The sequence below is a fragment of the Lynx rufus genome, unplaced genomic scaffold (assembly GCF_022079265.1).
Source record: "Lynx rufus isolate CCGP_SWC_20201006 ecotype Redwood Valley unplaced genomic scaffold, mLynRuf1.p SCAF_3, whole genome shotgun sequence".
NCBI lineage: Eukaryota > Metazoa > Chordata > Mammalia > Carnivora > Felidae > Lynx > Lynx rufus.
In genome coordinates, this window is record NW_025814845.1 from 70,236,486 (window position 1) to 70,258,084 (window position 21,599).

General features: G+C 38.7%; 1 protein-coding gene across 2 annotated transcripts in view; it reads left to right on the plus strand.

Moving 5' to 3' along the window:
• Positions 1–21,599, plus strand: part of HERC3 (HECT and RLD domain containing E3 ubiquitin protein ligase 3) — a 112,115-nt gene that overhangs the window by 70,397 nt on the left and 20,119 nt on the right. For both annotated transcript variants that reach the window (XM_047092094.1, XM_047092095.1), the window contains exons 13-23: positions 453–564; positions 1,431–1,620; positions 3,400–3,563; positions 3,696–3,809; positions 9,605–9,628; positions 9,720–9,809; positions 11,028–11,198; positions 12,867–13,010; positions 14,375–14,541; positions 17,145–17,211; positions 17,706–17,788. In XM_047092094.1, the coding sequence (XP_046948050.1) occupies positions 453–564; positions 1,431–1,620; positions 3,400–3,563; positions 3,696–3,809; positions 9,605–9,628; positions 9,720–9,809; positions 11,028–11,198; positions 12,867–13,010; positions 14,375–14,541; positions 17,145–17,211; positions 17,706–17,788 (1,326 nt within the window). The remainder of the gene's footprint in view (positions 1–452; positions 565–1,430; positions 1,621–3,399; positions 3,564–3,695; positions 3,810–9,604; positions 9,629–9,719; positions 9,810–11,027; positions 11,199–12,866; positions 13,011–14,374; positions 14,542–17,144; positions 17,212–17,705; positions 17,789–21,599) is intronic.

Consider the following 21,599-nt stretch of genomic DNA (forward strand, 5'->3'; position numbering starts at 1 on the left):
TTTAAACAAGGAGTTTTGTTCTACCTGCCATTTGTTGATGATTGGGCCAGTTTGCACAGGGGATGTTTTTGCACCTAGGCACAGCATCTCTACATCTAGTTCAGTGTACCATAATTACAGAGAAAGGCAAACACACAAGAGTAAATCATGGAAATAACACTCTGCTTATAAGTTTCAAGATAATCTCAAGTCGAAATGATGACTTGCTTGTACTTTGAATTGAAGGAAAAAAACACTTGAAAACTTTAAGATCATCTTGGAAAAGGGGTTCCATCCAGAGCTTAATTCTGTTGGGCTTCCTTAAAGTGTAATATTTTTACACAGCTTGTCTGCTGGGTCAAATTTAAATCTGATCGGTATGGATAGACTATTTTGTCTCCCTACTTCTAATTCCCAACAGAGTGTTTGCTTTGTTTTTCTTTTATTAACACACATTTGAAATTTTTGTTTAGAATTGATGAACATTTTAAAACAAGTCCCAAAATCCCTGGGATTGACCTGAACTCAACAAGGGTGTTATTTGAGAAGTTAATGAGCTCCCAGCACTCCATGATTCTAGAGCAGGTAAGTTCTGTACATTTGCAGAATTTATTCTTTTTTTAATTTTTTTAAATGTTTGTTTATTTTTGAGAGAGCACAAATAGGGGAGGGGCAGAGAAAGGGGGACAGAGGATCTGAAGTGGGCTCTGTGCTGATAGGCTGACAACATTGAGCCCATCATGGGGCTCAAACTCATGAACCACAAGATCATAACCTGAGTGAAAGTCTGACACTCAACCAACTTGAGCCACCCAGGCACTCCTGCAGAGTATATTCTTCTTTTTTATTTTTTTTAATGTTTATTTATTTTTGAGAGAGAGAGAGTATGTACATGAATGAGCCGGGGTGGGGCAGAGAGAGAGGGAGACATAGAATCCTAACAGGCTCCAGGCTCTGAGCTGTCAGCACAGAGCCTGACAAGGGACTTGAACCCACGAACTGTGAGATCATGACCTGAGCCAAAGTTGGATGCTTAACCAACTGAGCCACCCAGTGCCCTCAGAGTATATTCTTAAAAATGCATTTTTGTATTGCAATAATTCAACTTTAAAGAGAAACAAAAGAGTGTAAGATAAGAAGGCATAAAGCTTGTATAAATCTTAATTCTACAATATTCACTTCGGGAATTTGACCTACCTTGAGCTTTCTTTTTAGCTTAAATCTTTTGAAGGAAATGCCCTTCCAGAGAAGTCTGCACAGGTGGAGATGTTTGACTTTTCATTCCATTGGTGTATCTCCTAAGCACCACTAGTGCCTGGCTCATGGTTGATTCTCTGTGCATACCGACTGAGTGGGAGTTGAGAGTCTATCGAAAAGCTTATGAATTTAGAGATCAGGTAACTAGATCTCAACAATGTTTGAATTTCTCAGTATTCTTTTCTCTCATACAGATCTTAAACAGCTTTGAAAGTTGCCTGATTCCTCAGTTGTCAAGTTCACCACCAGATGTTGAAGCCATGAGAATCTATTTAATACTACCTGAGTTCCCCCTGCTCCAGGATTCCAAGTATTACATAACATTGACTATTCCCCTGGCAATGGCCATTCTGCGGTTGGATACAAACCCCAGCAAAGTATTAGGTGAATTTGCTAAAATCAATACCAGTGGTTTTGTATTTTTTATTTCATTGGTGTGACCACTGGCTCTCAGTGGACTGAGATCTGAGAATCTATTTGTTGCCATTTAATATCCTTAACATTCAAACCTTTCTTTCTTTGCTGTTGTCTTCTAACTGGCCATATTTGCAGTATGAGCAAATCGAACCATCATTTAGGTTATTTGAAATGATTCATGCCAGACTCGTCTTGATTTTTAAATATTCACGAAGTTAGATTAACTTTAAACTATTTTTTCACCTCCTACATTTGCTAGTAGTTAATAGTGCCTCAAGAATTAGTGTCTATCTGTTGCTCTTTCTCCTATACCTAATTTAGGGGGTGGGAGTGAAATGAATAGTTTGGTGTGATGCACAGGTCTCCAAAAGAGGAGAGGAAGAAAATGACCTAGTGGAGACTTACCAAATGTTTGTTCTGTTTTTCTTTTTTAGGACAGTTGAGTCCACACTGATTTTTGCAGGCTACGGACACTTTGCTGAGATAAGAACCTTCCGTTCCTCAGTGAATTGGAGAGTGTCTCATGGAAGTAGCGCCTGAGATGTTTTTATTAATCAAGTGCAGAAAGTCTGTCACCTGGGTTTTTCCCTTTTTTTTTTTTTCCTGGTAAATTTTTTAGGTGTTCATTGCAACTCAGTAACTTCTGTGTTCCAAATGGACTAGGATGTTACTTGAGTGTGTCTCCCCATAAGTAAAGAGACCTGTGTTCCTGAGGATGGAATACTGGCTTTTCCATACTGCTCTACCTTTGCAGAAGATATAAAAACAAAGAATAATGGAAGCACTAGTAATATGTTAGTCCTTAGTTTTGTTTTTTTAAGATCAAAGCCCTTCGTGGCCTATCTTTTCAGGTGTTCTAATAGGCTATGAAGTAGAGAGATGGCAATCTCTGAAGGAATTTTACCTGACGTTGAGGGTTTTTTTTAATTTTAATTTTAATTTTTTCAGGTAGGACAGTACAAAGAGATCAGAGTTGTTTAGTTTTACACTTGTTTTTAACTTCTAATGAAAGAAATTTAAATTTAAAAGAATGTCTCAGAGTGTGGAAAACTCTGTAGGTACCTATTCACACAAATTCACGATTATCAATATTTGGCCCTTTTTGTTTTCTATGTTCCCCTTACCACCACCTTTTTACTTTTGCTGAAATATTTTTTAAAAATCATAGACATCATGTCATCTCATCCTTTAAGTATTTCAGTATGGCTGAATTTATTTCTGACAATGTAGAAACCAATGGTCTAGCCTTCTTGTCTGGTTATGAGAAAGCACAGTTTGGGGAGAAACAGAAACAGTAGTTTTACAACTAATGAAGCCTCTTGATGGGAAGGCATGGCTTCCATACTGCTGCTGCTTCTGGGGTGTGTCGTCCTATGCATCCCTGGTACAGGATGTAGGTGGAGGCAGAGTTGAGGGCAGCAAAGATGATGATATCTGAATGCTCCTACCTGCAACATGTGTCTTAACATCTTGTCCACATGGATCTTTGGAACTGAATGTTTAGCTTGGCCTTCTGAATGAGTCTTTGAGAAAAAAAATCAGATCAAGCTTTACAAAAAAAGCTCTAGGGGGTTCTTGTGCTCTCCAGAAATGCTTTAATGGATTCTTTTTAAAGTCAGTTTTGGGAAACTGTATTTTAGACTAATGTTTATTTTTTAGCTGGAGCAGTTTTTAGCTAGTAGGCAGAAGACATAAATAATTGATCAAAAATACATGCTGAAACACGTCTTTTCTTTCTTTCTAAAGATAACTGGTGGTCTCAGGTATGCCCAAAATATTTCATGAAGCTGGTAAACCTCTATAAAGGTGCAGTCGTGTACCTACTGAGAGGAAGAAAGACATTCTTAATTCCCGTACTGTTTAACAATTATATTACAGCAGCTCTCAAGCTCTTGGAGAAGTTGTATAAGGTGAGTATAGAGAGGAGCCAGTGGGGAGAGGGGTGAATAGATGGTAGGCTCAAATGTCCTACTGAGGTAGTCTGTGGAAAGCCATTTTCCAGTTGTTTGGGTTTTAATTGTCCTCATTTGGTTCTTCATCAGGTAAATCTTAAAGTGAAGCATGTTGAATATGATACATTTTACATTCCTGAGATTTCCAATCTTGTGGACATTCAGGAAGACTACCTCATGTGGTTCTTGCATCAAGCAGGCATGGTAAGAATTCATCTAAAGCATATTCTTAAAGCTTTAGTCTTTTCTCAGAGTACAAATAAGGACAAGAAAAGCCCAATCTGAGCTGTGCAATTTGTCCTTGACTTTGGTGTTAATGTCACAGTGTTTTGGCTGGCTTTGCATTCTTGAAACTTTTGAAGTGTTTGAGACATCATAAATGGCCAATAAGGAGTCATAAATGGGTGATCAGCCAGAATGGTACAAACTTTAATTAGTTGCCAACATTTTAAAAATCAAGGTATCTAAAGTAGTCACAGTTGTAGAAGCAGAAAGTAGCCTGGTGGTTACTGGGACCTGGGGGAAGGAAAATGGAGAGTTGTTTAATAGGTAGAGAGCTTCAGTTTTGCAAGATGAAAAAGTTCTGGAGATCTGCATAATAATGTGAATATAGTTAACACTACTGAGCTGTACACTGAAAAGTGATAAAGATGGCAAACTTTATGTTACGTGTCTCTTACCATAAAAAAGTCAAGATACGTAAAATGAATTTCTAGTTTTTCTTGGAACTTAGAAGATCTGGCAACATGACCTGTCCTCCCAGATGGTACCAGTTGGCTAGAGTTCAATAGTAGCTCTTTAGATGAGGCTTATATGTGCCACAGTCCACACTGTCACTAGATTTTGACATTGAGGAACGGATCATTTGCTAATTACCATCTTCCAGTAGCTAGCTTACTTCAGTTGTCTTATGTCAGTGCCTGAACCCGGTAGGCCACCTCTGATTTGGGATTATGGGTGTGAAGATGTCACATATCCCCGACCTAGCTCTCAGCATATGTTAGATGAGCCATCCAAGGGACTGAAGATTCCTGCCTGTCACCATGGCTCTGCAAGAGCTGCTCAGTTTGATTGCAGACTGGCTTGGGACCTATGCAAGGCTTTTTAGGACCTCCCATCTGTGGAGTATGTATACATTTGAGTTAGGTCAGAAAACAGAATGATAATTTGGCCACCATATTTAGTGAAGTCATGTGTAGCAGATACATTTGGTGTGAATCCTGGCCAGTTTAACAGATGCATCACTACATTGAGGCAGTATTTTCCCTGTAGAGTTTTTGGAGGTCAGTAGTGCAGTAGTGGTTTCTAATAACAAGGAGTATAAGGTTTATTTAACTAAGAAAGATTATTTGCTTTGTCAAATAATAGATGATCAGTGCTAGACACAGTAATGTGTTTTTAATAAGCTTTTATTATAACCTTGACCTTGAAAAAACAAAATACTTTTCAATAAAAATGGGTTAGAATCTTCTAAATGGGTTTACATGGGAAATATAACGTGCAGGCTAGCAATGAACTCTTGCTTTCACATGCTAATTTAGAAATTGTAAAAAGAAGCTTTTCTGTTTTATCAACTTGCAAGTAGCTAGTCATGGCAAAATAAAATGTTAAGAGCTGAAATAAGCTTTATGAATTATTTAGGCTGTTTTGTTTGTAGGTGAGGAAATGGAGGCCCACAGAAGTTCAACAATTTTCCCACCAATTTAGTTAGTTTCATAAAAGCCAATTCTTCTGACTTTGAATCTGCCCTTTCTGTGACTGGATGCTGAATAAAATACTTCTAATGAACCCTAATTCTTTTTGACGCTGAAAAAGAAGTTGCTGGTGTTAGAAATCTGGATTATCATGATTGAGGTCTGTGAATGGAGGTACTTAAGTGGGCAACTTTTACAAATTTTTTTTTGTTTTAATTTTTTTTTTAATGTTTATTTATCTTTGAGAAAGAGAGAGCATGTGAGCAGGGGAGGGGCAGAGAGAGAGACACACACACACAGAATCTGGAGCAGGCTCCAGGCTTTGCGCTGTCAGCACAGAGCCCAATGCAGGGCCTAAACTCATGAACTGTGATATGACCTGAGCTGAAGTCGGACACTTAACCAACTGAGCCACCCAGGCGCCCCTACAACTTTTTTAAAGTTTATTTATTTATTTTGAGTGAGAGAGAGAGAACTAGTGGGGGAGGGGTAGAAAGAGGGAGAGACAGAATCCCAAGCAGGCCCCTGCTGTCAGTGCAGAGTCCGATGTGGGGTCAATCTCATAAACCATGAGATCATGACCTGAGCTGAGATCCAGAGTTGGATGCTTAACCAACTGAGCCACCCAGATGCCCCTACAGCTTTTTTACGTTTTTTCTCTTAACATATGATAAGCACATATAGGTCTTGAATACCAGATGCTCATCTCTTCTTTAGTATTGCAGGTAGTTATTACAGAAAGATAGAAAATTAGTAGGTCAAATTATAGTGTGGCCTTTTGTGATTTCTGTGGATTTTTCTTTTATTGTATAAGGTATAGTATTATTAGAAATTGAAGTTTAAATTTCTTGCTGTCTTGCGTTTTAATCTAGAATGCTAAAGCTATTTTGTACGTAAATTTATTTTATTTTATTAATTTTTTTTTTAATTAAGTAGTCTCCATGCCCAACATGGGGCTTAAACTCATGATCCTGGGATCAAGAGTCACATGCTCTATGGACTGAACTAGCCAGGCACCCCTGTTTCATACATAAATTTATATACTTTTTAAATTACTTTCATTAAAATTTTTTTAATGTTTATTTTTGAGAGAGAGAGCGAGAGACTGTGACCGGGGGAGAGGCAGAGAGAGAGGGAGACACAGAATCTGAAGCAGGCTCCAGGCTCTGTCAGCAAAGAGCCCAGTGTGGGGCTTGAACCTGGACTGTGAGATCATGACCTGAAGTCGGATGCTTAATAGACTGAGCCAACTAGGCACCCGTGTTTTATTATTATTATTACTTTTTAATGTTTATTTTTGAGAGAGAGAGACAGACAGACAGATAATGTGTGAGCAGGGGAGGGACAGAGAAAGGGAGACATAGAATCCAAGGCAGGCTCCAGGCTCAGCCATCAGCACAGAGCCCAACGCGGGGTTCAAACTCATGAGCTGTGAGATCATGACCTGAGCCAAAGTTGGTCACCCAACTGACTGCGCCATCCAGGTGCCCCTTATTATTTTTAAAATATTTTATTTATTTTTGAGAGAGAGAGCGAGCACGAGTGGGGCAGGGGCAGAGAGAGAGAAGGGGAGACAGAGGATCTGAAGTGGGCTCCACACTGACAGCAGTGAGCCCATGTGGGGCTCGAACTCATGAACCACAAGATCATGACCTGAACCAAAGTCAGATACTCAAGTGACTGAGCCACCCAGGTGCCCCTTAAGTTACTTTTAATTGATGGTAATGAATAATAAGTGGATTTTCCCTCACCTTTATTGATGAATACTTGACAAATAAAATTATATGTTTTTAAAGTATACAATGTGATTATTTTTGATATGCATTATGAAATGATTGCCAAGATCAAGTTACTTAACGTATCGATCACATACCTAACTCATTTTGTTTGCTTTTGTGTGTGTATGTGTGTGTGGTGAGAATGTTTAAGATCTACTCTCAGCAGATTTCAAGGATGTATAAGTAGACCTTCATACGGGTCGGCTCCTTCTTTTGACCAAATACCCTTTCTTCCTTTGCCTTCTTTAGACCTGGCACTGTGGTCCTCCCCTGGAACGAGGAGGGTCTTATGGACCGTTAACTCTGGCCTTGGCTCTGGTTCCTAATTGGGGCAGTTCTGGGTTTCTTTCCAGCCAGCCCACCTACCTGAGAGGATGGTGACCTTGCTCTTATTATAACTGCTCTCCTTCTGCAGAAGAGACATGGGCCTACTTCCCAAACTGGGCTCTTCCAGGGGTGAAGGGGTCAGGCAAAGGGTGATGGGAGGGACCAGGCCTGCAGAGGTGGATCTAGAGGTGCCTGGGAGGGCTTGCAGGGAGGGGCAGCAGGGTAGTCAGAGATGTGGAGCCAGGACCTGCAGACAGAGCTCCTGATTGATGTCTGAAATAACTATGCTGTCCTAACAGAAACACCAGTATTGAAGTATTTACAGCTAGGATGCCATAATGCCAGCAACTGTTTTTATAGTCACTGTGGTCACTTCTCTCCCAGTCCTTTTTACAGTTGAAGTGTTCAAAGCTTTATCTTGCTTTTATAGGCCAACACATGTTAAAGATCTTTCTTATCCTTGAGAATAAGCAAATAATGCTTAAATAATCTCTTCTGAGAGGAAGATTAGAAAATTCTGAATATTGCCACCAGTTGTAAAATAAACCTGCTTCCTTAGGCTGCTCATACTTTTTTCAGGTACCTAGACTAGAAGATCATTTTGTGGAGTGCTGTTTGATGGTATATGGGCTTTTAAAAATTTTAGTGATTTCAGTTCCTAAATACAAAGTAATTAGATATGAAGGGATGAGAATGAAATTAGCCTGGATTATATATGTGTGATTCCATACCTTGTCTCACTGGACTGGAATCATCTCTCCAGTTCGGGTTTCTCAGTCTAGGGAAATGTTCCAAGATCCCTAAAGGAACCTAGTTCTAAAGAATTAACAGGATGGATTTTAATTAAAATTGCTGTTAAATTATTTCATTGAAATACAAACAAACACAAAAGGAGCTAGTTATATACTTCTTATTCAATAGCCTTTAAACAGGTATAGAACCAAACCATATCTTACAAATTAAATAAAAACCTGTAAAATCAAAATGCAGATGAGCCTCATGATTAAATGGAACAGCAAAAACGTCTTACTGAAACCAAACCCTAGTTGCATTGTGGAGAGGAACTGCACACTGTCAGGCCTGGGTGCTTGAGTTCCCAGGCCTGTCAGCCCTGAGATGACTCAGCTCTATTCTCTTTTCAGCTGCTATTAAACCTTCCTTCATGCAGCGGGCCAAGACTGTTCTGGCCTTTTCCTGGGCACAAATGCATCACTTACAAAGGAAGACTGCTTTTCTTCTTTTTCATTCCCCTTGGACAATTAAGTATATGATACCAGTGCGATCTTTAAAATAAATGAAAATTACTATAAGGAAGTTGTTGAGAATGCATCTTCATTAATTTTGTTTAAGGATATCATTTTAAAGAACCCACAGAATTTTTAAAAATTAATGGAGCACTCTCAGATCTCTGAGAATAAGACTGCAGTTTTCTGTTCTAGAAATACTGGTACAGATCAACAGGATATATATTGTTGATGTTTTTGTTTCTATTAAATCAATAAATAATGTTTGTTATATAACCTGACAACCTTCAGGAAAAAGATTTCCTTTTTTTCCCTTGGTAAACGAAATGGTGACAGACCTTGTAGATAGGCTTCATTTGTAGTTTTAAAAAATTTATTATTATTCCCTTGCTCAAAATTTTATTTAGATTTATTCACATATTGATGAAATATCTTCTGTAGAACAAGCACTAATTCACATGTTGTGTTAGGGACAGCTTTCTAAATATTTGTTTTCTTCTAAGAGAAGCAACTCTGTGTGTGTGTGTGTGTGTGTGTGTGTGTGTGTGTGTGTGTGTAAGAAGGAGATGTAACATGCTGACAAAATGCAATCTGCAATATCCACTTTACCCAACAAAATTAATCTCTGAAATCAAGGTTGTAAAGCTCCCGTTTTAGAATTAGATTTCTTATAAAAGAGAATTCTTTTAATGCTGTGAATTGTGGAGTCAGTGAATGGTCTTTAAAGGTCTTTAAAATTTTTTATAATTGTTTTTGTATTTTTTTCTCAGTTTATACCCATCAAAACATGTGGTATGTTCTATCAAAAATCGAGTCAGCCATTCAAATGGTGTTAGCTCTCTCCATGGCCAAATAGATAGGTTATATGATTTGTTGTTTGTATTTTACACTTTCAGGGAGTAGAAAATTCAGGTTTTGCAATCTAAGTAACAGACTTTTTATTTTTCTTTATACAGAAGGCTAGACCATCTATAATACAGGTAAATGATCCTTTTTCATTTACTTATATATTTATCCAGCACTGTTCTCTGTGGAGCACTGTAATATTGCCAATAATATGTTTTATTCTAGGATACTGTAACACTTTGTTCCTACCCTTTCATCTTTGATGCCCAAGCCAAGACCAAAATGTTACAGACTGATGCTGAACTACAGATGCAGGTATCATATTTAAAAAATTATTTCCTCTTCTGTGTTTTGTTTATCCAAAGCATTCAATTGTAACTTTAACTTAACAGGAGAGAGTGTATTTAGATGAGGGGCAATTATAACTTTTTAGAACTATTTAAATTTTTTCAGCAATTTTATGTTGGATGTAACACATATACATGAATGCATGTTTACCTGGATCAGGGGTTGACAAGCCTTCTCATAAAGGGCCACATAGGAAATATTTTAGTCTTTGTGGGCCATATAGTCTGTCTCAACTATTCAACTATCTGTGTGGTAGCACAGAAAGTGTGACGGACAGTAAGTAAATGAATGAGCATGACATTATGCCTATAAAATGTTCTGTATATTGAAATTTGAATTTTATATAATTTTCACATGTGAAATATTCTTTTTTTTTTCATTTTTTTCCAGTCATTTAAAAATGAAAAAAAATTGTTATTTCAAGAGCTGTACAAAAACAGGCAGCAAGCTGGATTTGGTCTGCAGGCCGTCGTTTGCTGCCCTTGGTAGAGACAGAGTGATAATTAAATGGAGCTTGGTAATTCTTTATTGAATAAAAACTTAAGTTACAGAGATTTAATTTATTTATTAATTTAAATACACATTTTTATTATAAAATAGAATTGACTTTGAGAAGTCTACAAAGACATTTTGTGAATTAGCAATTCAGATCTACCTTCCTACTGTTGGTAGATCTATTACTCCGTTTATCCTTCTCTTTCTCTCCATCTTTCTCTTGCTTTCTGTGTGTATCTGTATATAAGTATCTGTTTTCACAGTGACTTATCCATGTTATTGTCAATGTAAAGGTTTTCCAGAGAAAGTGGACAGTTTCAAAGAATAAAAACCATTTAACAAGTGGTTCTTAGGTTTCTTTTCCTGCTATTTTGAGAGTCATGGTTTTTACCAACTCTCCATCATGTTTCTTGTACTCTGATGATTATTTCAGTCTTAATTAGCTGGTCTCAGTCATTTTCATGGAACTGGTTATGGGTCATATGCTTCATCTGTTTCATTTAATTTCTTTTGGTTCAGATTAGAAAGATTTGTGTGTTTTGTAAACATGAGCAACTTGGAAAATCAGAAATAACAAAACGGAGATGCAATCAGCCTGCTCCCCACCACCCCAGGTCCAAAGGCACAGCCGGCTGCGGTCTGCACTTACAAAGACACTGAGTAATTGTGTTCTTCGATGTGATGTTCCAGGTGGCAGTCAACGGAGCCAACCTGCAGAATGTCTTCATGCTTCTCACCTTGGAGCCTCTGCTGGCCAGAAGCCCCTTCCTGGTCCTTCACGTTCGCAGGAACAATCTTGTTGGAGATGCCCTAAGAGAGCTGAGCATTCATTCCGACATTGATTTGAAAAAGCCTCTCAAAGTGAGCCCTTCATTCTATTCCTCTAAATGACTTCCAAGGTTTTCTTTAAACAGGGGTGATGAAACAGCAGAGGTCTTATCATTAAAATTATGGAGTACAGCCATTCTTAAGGTCTTTCATTCATTTTGCAATCATTTAATCACCTCCTTTTGTCAAATCAAACAGAATATCTCAACATAACATCAGATAAGGATGCCAGAGGATTACTTGAGGGATTATAGGGCTTTCTTTGTCCGTTCTCTTCAGTGACCCTGCTCCAACTCTACCAGAAACAAGCAAACTAGCAAAACTAAAGCTTCAACTAGGTAAAACTGTCAAGTCAGCATCTAGCTTTGGTTGTCAAAGATTGGAGAGAAAGAAGGAAAAAGGTAGAATAAAAAGGAGTGAAATTGTCTGGGAAGCTGTTGACCTATCATGAGTGCTCTTAGTACCCTGAAGTTACTGAATTACTGTTTTTTCTTTCCTCATGGACTATGCATGTTTGTTACCACTTATTATATTCCCAGGGCTTAACACAATTCTTGGTTACATAGTAGGTGTTTGATTAGTATTTAATGAATTATTTGAAGTTGTTTTAAATCATTTATCTTTCCCTTCAGATGATTTCCAGATCTCCATTGCCATTCCTATTTCCAATTTCCAAAAGGCAGTAGGCAAGAGACTGATGGTCTTCATGCTATTGTCACCCTTTCAGAACATACCATGAGTAACATCAGTCTGCCTGGGAATTCTTCCTGGAACTTATGGGTTAGATTTTTGATATTGCAAAGGCGGGGTGGGGGGGGGGTTGTCCCTTTGCCCCGTTTTCAATTAGTAATTCAGATGAGACACTTGTTGCTTTGTAGCATGTCTGAGTTAAATCTTCTGCTGGCATACATAGAATCGGGGTCCTAGTGTCTGTCTCTACCTTTTCTTTTGTCCTACTCTTGGCAACCTTGAACTCACCCACAAGGGTACACTTTCTCAAATGCTATTTTTAGCTCTGTTTCTGAGCCCTTGCCTGTACAATGGAGATGATAATAGTAATGGCTATGCATCAGACTGTTCTGAGGATTAGGTTAATAGAGTTTAAGTGCTGGCATGTAACAAACTCTCAATGAATCTCATTTGTTGGTTTGCTGCAGTTTTTACTGTGATGGTCATTGTGGGTCCAGGATGCCCCATGTAGATCTGTTTATAGCCTCTCACAGAACCCAGGTCTGTGCTTCCTTAGAATGCCCTCCTCACTTCCATAAGCATCAGTTACTGCAGGAGCCCCACTGAGAAAGATTTTTTCCAGAAAGTGTTCCTTTATCCAAATTAATCATTGCTTTTCTCTGTGTGCCAGAACATTTACCTCTCAGTATATTTGACTCTTTGAAAATAAAATGTGTTCTCAATTGATTATTTTATATTTGCCTCACTGCCCCAAATAGATGGTAAACTTTCCATGGACATATGGTAAACTTCTGACTTCCTTTGTATCCCTTGGAGTACCTAGGAAAAATTTTGTGTGTAAGTGCCTTGTTACTAATAAGTAGATACACCTTGCAGTGTTCATTGTGTCAATGTATTGTCTGTTATATATCCCTTCCTTTGTCCTGACTTTGGAAGGAGTTTGCTTTAAAAAAAAAAGATAAAACATCAAAGAGTTCCCTGAAGTATTAATTCTGCTTTCATTATTTTAAGGTAATCTTTGATGGCGAAGAAGCAGTGGATGCTGGCGGTGTCACAAAGGAGTTCTTTCTTTTACTGTTAAAAGAACTTTTGAATCCTATCTACGGAATGTTTACCTACTATCAGGATTCAAATCTCTTGTGGTTTTCAGATACTGTAAGTTAGTGATATTGCAGTTAAACAGATGGATTGAATTAAACTTTTCTTTTTGTGGTCAGACCGATCTCCTGACTTCTGACTTTGCCAAGGGGAGCATAACAAAGATAATTTAAACAATCCAATAGCGTATCTAGTCTTCATATTTCACTTGTTGCCAAGATCTCATGTTTTGTCACTCATCAGCCCCGTTTCCCTTTCTAGTAGTTAAGATCCCAGGTTTTGTTACTCTTTGAAGGGTAAAAAGAACACAGTGTGATAAAGAAATGGGTTTTATGACATGTGGAAAGTGGTAGTCAAATATGTCTTAGCTTAATAATAACAGTGGTATGTATGTGTGTGAGTACTTCTACAGATACATGCACACACTGTATTTTTGGAAATTCAGTAGAAGAGCTAAACTTTCAATGGCATCCATTTTTAACCAGACTATAATTTAGTTCTTGTTTTCTTTTCTTTTTTTTTTTTTTATTTTGAGAGAGACAGAGAGAACAAGTGGGGGAGGGGCAGAGAGAGAATCCCAACTAGGTTCTGTGCTGTCAGTGTAGAGCCTGATGCGGAACTCGAACCCACGAACTGTGAGTTCATGACCTGAGTCAAAACCAAGAGTTGGATGCTAACTGACTGAGCCACCCAGGCATCCCTAGTTCTTTTTCCTTTTGGAGTTTTCTCCCTAGATCTGCACTGTTCTAAAAAGGTAACTATTACCCACACGTGGCCACTTAAATTTAAATCGTATTTTATTAAAATTAAATAATATGTAATGGGGAGCCTGGGTGGCTCAGTTGGTTAAGCATCCAACTTCGGCTTAGGTCATGATCTCAACAGTCTATGAGTTCGAGCCCTGTGTCAGGCTCTGTGCTGACAGCCCAGAGCCTGGAGCCTGCTTTGGATTCTGTGTCTCCCTCTCTCTCTGCCCCTCCCCTGCTTGTGCTCTGTCTCTCTCTCAAAAATAAATAAACATTAAAGAAAAATTAAATAATATTTAAGATTTATTTTCAAAGTTGTGCTGGCCACATTTCAAGTGTTCAGTGGGTGTAGCTGGTGGCTACAGTATTGTATAGCACAGAATAGAATGTTTCCATCATTGCACGAAGTCCTATCGGATAGCATTGCTTCAGAAGATTATATGCTATTGTCTCTGTCTCTAGATGGAGCTGTAAATGCTTAACGTTGTTTGCATTGAATTTTTTGGTGGGATAATTGAACTTTTGTCAGGGTGTTTCTCTGCTTCAGAAGGTAACTAAATATTAATGGGGTCTTTATTCTTTTATATCGAAAGTATTCTGAGGTAAATGGCAGAGTGTTTGGAGGGCTGCAAGCACTGCCTTTCTTTTTAACACATTTGTATGCATATTGAAAAGTGTTTTGTAGAGCACAACTGGTTTCATTTGATCGGCATAACCTGTGGACTAGCTATCTACAACTCCACAGTGGTTGATCTCCACTTCCCATTGGCTCTCTACAAGAAGTTACTGAATGTAAAGCCTGGCTTGGAAGATCTAAAGGAGCTGTCACCCACTGAAGGAAGGTACAGAACTAAAAGATAGGCAGATTGGTGTGGGGAATTGCTCTGACTACCTGTGGCACAAGGATTAAAGGTTGAAAATACCTCACGGACAAGCTTGAGCTTATCAAGACATAGGGCTAGACTCTTAAGACGCAGATGCACCACTCTTTGCTTGAAGCATTGCTGGTGGCACCCCAAGGGCAGAGGGGAAAAAAGGAAAATGGAGGTCATAGTTGCCCAGGGGTACCAAATAATCCCAACCTTCCTTATCCTGAACAAAAAATAAAGACTTAGAGACTCGTCATGGTCCAGAAATACAGAGGGAGAAAGTATTGAAAAGGGAGCATTAAAAAAGTTTTTTAATTGAGATATAATTCAAATACCATGGTACTTGTTTAAAGTATAAATTCAGTGACTTGTAGTATATTCAGATTGTATAGCTATCGCTGCAGTTGTAGAATATTTTCATTACCTGAAAGAGAAACTTGGTGCTCCTTAGTTGTCATCCCGTCTTCTCATCCCCAAGCCCTAGACAAGAACTAACCTAACTTTCTGTCTGTGTAGACTTGCCTGTTCTGAATATTTCATATGAATGGAATCGTATAATCTATGGTCCTTTGACGGGGCGCCTGGGTGGCGCAGTCAGTTAAGCGTCCGACTTCAGCCAGGTCACGATCTCACGGTCCGTGAGTTCGAGCCCCGCGTCGGGCTCTGGGCTGATGGCTCAGAGCCTGGAGCCTGTTTCCGATTCTGTGTCTCCCTCTCTCTCTGCCCCTCCCCCGTTCATGCTCTGTCTCTCTCTGTCCCAAAAATAAATAAACGTTGAAAAAAAAAAAATTAAATCTATGGTCCTTTGTGTCTGGCTTCTTTCAAACCCAGCATGTTTTCAAGGTTGATCCATGTTATAACATGTGCCTGTACTTCATTGCCTTTTATTGGCAAATAATATTCCATTGCATGGGTATATATCACATTTTGTTTATCCGTTCATTAGTTAATAGTTGATGGAAATTTGTGTTGTTTCCACTTTTTGGCTATCATGGATGATGCTACTGTGGACATTCTTGTACAAGTTTTTGTGTGGATGTAAGTTTTCATTCCGCTTGGGTGTATACCTAGGAGTCGAATTACTGGGGCCATATAGAAGCTCTGTGTTTAGTCTTTTGAGGAACTGCCAGACTGTTTTCCAGAGTAGTGGAGCCATATATATGTATATATATGCCATATATATATACATACCCATTTTAATGTTTGTTTATTTTTGAGAGAGAGAGAGAGAGAGAGAGAGAGAGAGAGAGCGAGTATGAGTGGGGCAGAAGCAGAGAGAGAGGGAGACACAGAATCCAAAGCACGCTCCAGACTCTGAGCTGTCAACATAGAGCCCGATGCAGGGCTTGAACTCATAGATTGCAAGATCATGACCTCAGCCAAAGCCGGACTCTTAACCATCTGAGCCACTCAGGCACCCTTTGGAACCATATTTTTTTGTTGTTCTCTTTCTGGCTTTAAAAACCCCTTTTCTTCTGAGTGTTTCTGCCTTGATTTTAGTTAGCATAAGATCACATATATTTTAAAAAACTTGTTTCTTTGGATTTTTGTAAACAGTATAATCCTTTTGGCTTCAATAGGAAGTAACATCCCCTTTTCTAGAAAAGAGTACTGATTTTAAGATGGAGACAGAGGAAGTGTGATTTCTAAGGTACCCTCTGGAAATGAGAATGCCACACCACCTGTGTTGGATAGTACCACTGAGAAACCATAAAGGATAGGAGGGATGGGTGCACAGAGAGGAAGAGAAAACTTTAGAAGGAGTTTGAAAAAAATAGTAGAGGAGACCCTGGCAGGGGGTAACTGAAGGAAAAGGCTAGAGAGTAGTTGAAGTGTGTGCTATATACTTTGCCAGCCTGGCTAAGGATAGATTTCAAGTAATGATTTTGGGTGGTTAACTGGGAGTGGATTTAAACTCCACACTAGGAATTTTCTTCCTGGGCCACTCTTGATGGAATTGTCAGACTTGGAGCTCACTAAAGAAGAAAGTGTGAATGAGGTCTGGTTACAAGGATGTATTCTCTTGAAAGCTAGGATGTGAACGTTACTGGCATAAACATATTCTTGTTTTCAGGGTACACGTTTGTGTTCTTTAGTATGACAGACACTAGAGTGTCTTTACCATACAGAGCCCCTTGCATTAACAAGTAAGCCATTACGATTCCTACGTAGATGAGGTGACTTTGTGGCTTTTTTATGATGGAAGGTTATTCTAATACATGTGGATGAAGACATTCTGTAGGGCCACTGCAGTACCATGTTCTCATATGGACTTCCAAGCAATACCAGGGTTAAATGAACACAGGTATGTCAGATCTAAATCCATCATTGTTTCTTCACAAATCCAGTAAGACTTGTCAGTGGGAAAAGAGAACAATTAATGTCTTACAGGTCTACTGCCATATTTTTTTTTTTCAGGTATAAGTAACACAATTTTCTGTCAGTCTGGATTGATGTTTGTCCTAGAATCTTCTTTTAGTTTTTCCTTGCAAACAATCTGGATATATGACTGAGGTAGAAACCCTGTTGCAGTATCTAACTTGCCTCTTTTCATTTCTCCATTATTCTATGATTAGGAGTCTTCAAGAACTTTTAGATTACCCTGGGGAAGATATTGAGGAGACTTTCTGCCTCAATTTCACGGTAAGGATTTCCACAGTTTACTTCTGATTGTGGCATTCTCTTTCATTGTGCTCACAAGTCATAATTAACATTTAGTTTTTCTCCAAATCAAAGAATAAATTCAGGGTCTCCTCTGAACAAATTTTATTTTAGTTATAGTGTCTTGAGTGTTAAAGGAGTTGAGTAAATATGTTTAATACATGAGTGAATGATTCATCTGTGTAAAGTTACTGAAACATTAATCCTCTTTACTCTTGATACATAGATTTCTAGAATTGATATCATTTTCTCTTTGATTGCATTTATTGGCCACTGCATGTCTTAAAACACAGGATATCTTTTAAGGTGCCAATGTTTTCTGAATCAGGTTCTTTCTCTTTTCCCAAGAATTTTCTGTATTATAAGTAGTGATTAAGCTACATTTGTTCCTAAAGCTTCTCGCAGTCATTTGGATTCTAGAAAGATAAGTGGTGAACACAATTGACACATCTCTTTTTTTCCCTCCTTAAATATAGATTTGTCGAGAAAGCTATGGAGTGATTGAACAGAAGAAGCTGATACCTGGGGGAGACAAAGTGACTGTGCGCAAGGAAAACAGGTTAGTCCTGTCATCGGACTATTGTAGATGTTGCTACTTTATTTCTCTGCACTTTTAAGACCAAGATTGAAGTTAATCCTTAATCCCTTCTGCAGAGGAAGCAAGGGTAACAGAGCAAGAATTTGCAGATTGTAATTAATTTTTAATATTAGAGGAAGCACGAGACCAAGATTCAGGAGATAACTGTTGTAGATCTAAAAAACCAGACCTCTTCTTGCATCCTTTCACATTTTTAAAGACAGCTAGAGGATCGTGTGGTCTCATGTAACATTCAGTAACCTTCTCTGTCATGTTAGCCTTCCAGACTAGGAAGCCTCACCTTTGGGGAAAGTAAGTGCCCAACAAAAGTGGCTTCAGATGATGAAATTACCTTGACTCCAGGAACCTATTATAGAGGCTACTCTTATGTCAGGTAGGGGTTTCAACCAAAACTCAGTAAGAATCTCTTGGAGCTAAAAGTACTGTCCTTTTGTTATCTGCATAACATTGGTGTTTTGTTAACAGCTTATGATCCACTTTTTAAAAAATATATAAACAGGCTTATAGGGGCAGTTGGGTGGCTTAGTTGGTTAAGCGTCCTGACTCTTGATTTCAACTCAGGTAATGATCTCAGTTCTTGAGTTCAAGCCCTGCATCGGTCTCTGTGCTGTCAGTGCAGAGCCTGCTTAGAATTCTGTCTCCCTCTCTGCCTGTCCCCGGCTTATGTGCACTCACACTCTCTGTCTCTTAAAAATAAATAAATAAACTTAAAAAAAAAAAAACAACAACAGCTTATATATTCCATATAATCTGATAATATTTTTAGAATTAGGAAATTTATGGCAGATCATAGAGGGGAGTTTTTGGCCCAGGAGATTTCTCTTTTAGTTTTGATGATTGTTTTATAACCTATGTATGTAGGTATCTGCCTTTAGTTTTTCAAAGGATGTCTGAGCTTTTGTATCAGGTTTCAGACAAGATAATGTGTGCATCATTTTTTAGAAGCTAACAATGGGCTAGGCAGGAGGCCCAAGGAGGGGAACATTCAGAATGTCTTTATGTTATGATGAGTCATCATAAAGCTCTCTGTTTGATATACTGGGTTGGGCAGTGGTCTAGTGCAGGCATAGGCGATTTGTGATGTAGTCTGCAGTCGACGCATTTGGGACTTACAGCTCTTTCATATCTTTATAAAAGCATTTCTCTTAAAGTACTTTTTGTCTCTGCTTTTTTTCCCTCTCTCTTTCTGGGTGAGTTTTTCTCTCTTCGTGTGTCTGCTTCTCGCTCTGTCACCCACTATTTGTCCTTATTCAATAGACATTTCTTTGAATCAACAATTGGATTGAATAGTTCAGAGACAAGCTACGCAGGAATACTGAAATATAACACAGTTTGTTTAGGGTGTAAGCTGTTCTCACATGCAACCGTATTTCGGAAGTGAAATAAAAAGACTCATTTGGGTGGTTGAATCTAAAGGAGTTCGGAGAAATCAACTTGGGACAGACGTACCTGTGCACCCGGGAGGACAGATACAGCATAGAGCTAGGTTAGGAAGCCTACTAAGATTGAATAACAGATAGAGGCAGAGACCACAGTAAAAAGTGAAAGGTGCTCCATAAAGTGGTGGCTAAATCTTTGTTGTTATTTCAGGGAGAGAACAGTGACTGAGTGGAGCGTGGGGGCATTGCTGGGGGACTTCATTTGGAGGACTCACACTAGCTTAGCCTTGAGGGTTAGTTTGTAGAAGTCTTTGGAAATTAGGTGTGGACTTCATTCAGCAGGTAGTAAGACACCACTGTTGGTTTGTGAGCAAAGGAGTTGCATGATAGAAATAGGTTCCTGGGACACTTTCTTTGTTGTTCTTCTTTTCTTTCTCCACTGTTTATATCTGTTGCTGACACATACACACTCACGGACAATGCTTAAGCCCAAGAGTGGTGCTGAGTCAGTGTGGAAGAACGTGCTTTTCTTTACAAGGCATGTGGGTTCCTGTCCTCCTCCTTTGCACTTGTTTGACTCTAATTGACTTCAGGGATGCTCCTACAACACATTTTTCAATAAGGATGTTCTGATGGCACACAGTTTCCTTAAAGGAACGATAATACATAAATTTAAGAGAGTAAAAAGAAGGAAACCCACATCATTCTTTCACTTGTATTGTGAAACTCCATTATTCTATTACCATGACGTTCTAAAAAGTAGCTTCAGAAGTGTTCAAGTCTTTGTACAATGCAGACTGCTATGGTTTTAAATATTGCCGGGCAGAGTGTGGCAGATCCCTGCTTTGACTGCCAGTATACTGTGTTTGAGTTTAAAGTGTGGAACAGCTTCTGTCTTTGGTGAAGTTTAGGTTTTGGCTTTTCTGGGTCACTAGCACTCATTGAGCACATAGCGAACTCATCCATGCTGTTTTAGGCGTTATTGTACATGGCTTTGTAGTTGTGTCGGGAGGCAGACCTTGTTTCTGTCACACAGTTACCTATTAGAGAAGCTTCTGAGAACTTAGTGTGATTACTGCCACATTACTTAGTATCACTGTCATGGTTAGGGACAACTAGAGAGACACGAGTGAATTTCTATTCTTTTTATTTTATGCTGCAAAAGTAGAAATCATATCAGTAAAACATTTTGAGATCCTTGTAAGAAATGTTGCCTACAACTGTGCAAGATTAATCATTGCAGCTGTTTTTTCCTTTTGTCTATTATATGTCATAATCTCATCAGAGAGCATTGGGGTCCTTTTGGTTATTTATTAGATGGGTCTAAGAAAAGTAGATAAAAGAACTATATAAGAATAATACCTTCTGGATTTTAACTTGGGCAGTTGAGTACACAGATACTGCTCACATTGAAGTTATTTTTATTGACTTACCAGTTAGTTATTTGCTGTCACCGCTGCCCTGGAGGAAAATGCCAGAAAGGTACCAATTCTTAATCCATAATTTATTGTATTCCATTTGGTCTTAAAATTGCATTCTGTCCTTGGATAAGAGCTTCAGACAGGCAAATGAGTTACAAGCATCCAAGTAAAAGAATATCCGTGGGTGATTGCTGGTGGCTACACCCTAGCCAAATCTTGCCACAGCTGGTAATCACATCTGGATAATGACCACTCATGGTTAAGTATTTCTCATACTGTGTAACATGGTGTTATTACCATTAATGAAAAATGTATGTATCATTCTAGATTCCCCCAAATTGACTTCAATTTAATGTAGTCAAATTAAATGCAGTTGATGTCTTCCCCCATTTCTGTCATATCAAAAAAGGGATGGGGAGCGTAGTAAAAAGATCACACAGTGAGGCATGCCAGGCTTAAAGTAGGTGCTCCAAAGAGCATCCTGATTCCATAGAAAGAACCTGAGAATAAAACTCATACATGACAAACACTTCCAGGTCCTTAACATCTACTGAAGTTAGGACTGCTCAAAGACTTGAGTTGAGCTCTTCAGATGGTCTCTAAGAGGTGTAATCTTTAAGATCTACCTTGTATTTGCATTGGGCTGTTACGGGAATAGCAGATGGTTAAAACGCCAGTAACATTTCTTGAGTACTTAATATTTGTCCAGCACTATACTAAGAACTTCAGATGTAATCCTCTCCACTTTACAGATGCAGAAACTGAGCCACAGAGAGGCATAAGTAACTGTTCAAGGTTACACAGCTAGAAATCTAGGATTCAGGGCCAGAGGCAGGATTCAAAGCCAGGCATTTTGAGTGAGAGCCTGTGCTCCATAAATGTCAGCACATTGCCCCATAGATGCCAAGACCAGAACTTGAGTTTCCATCCACCACCCCCTCCCTAACCCAGTATGAAAAATGACTTAGAAGA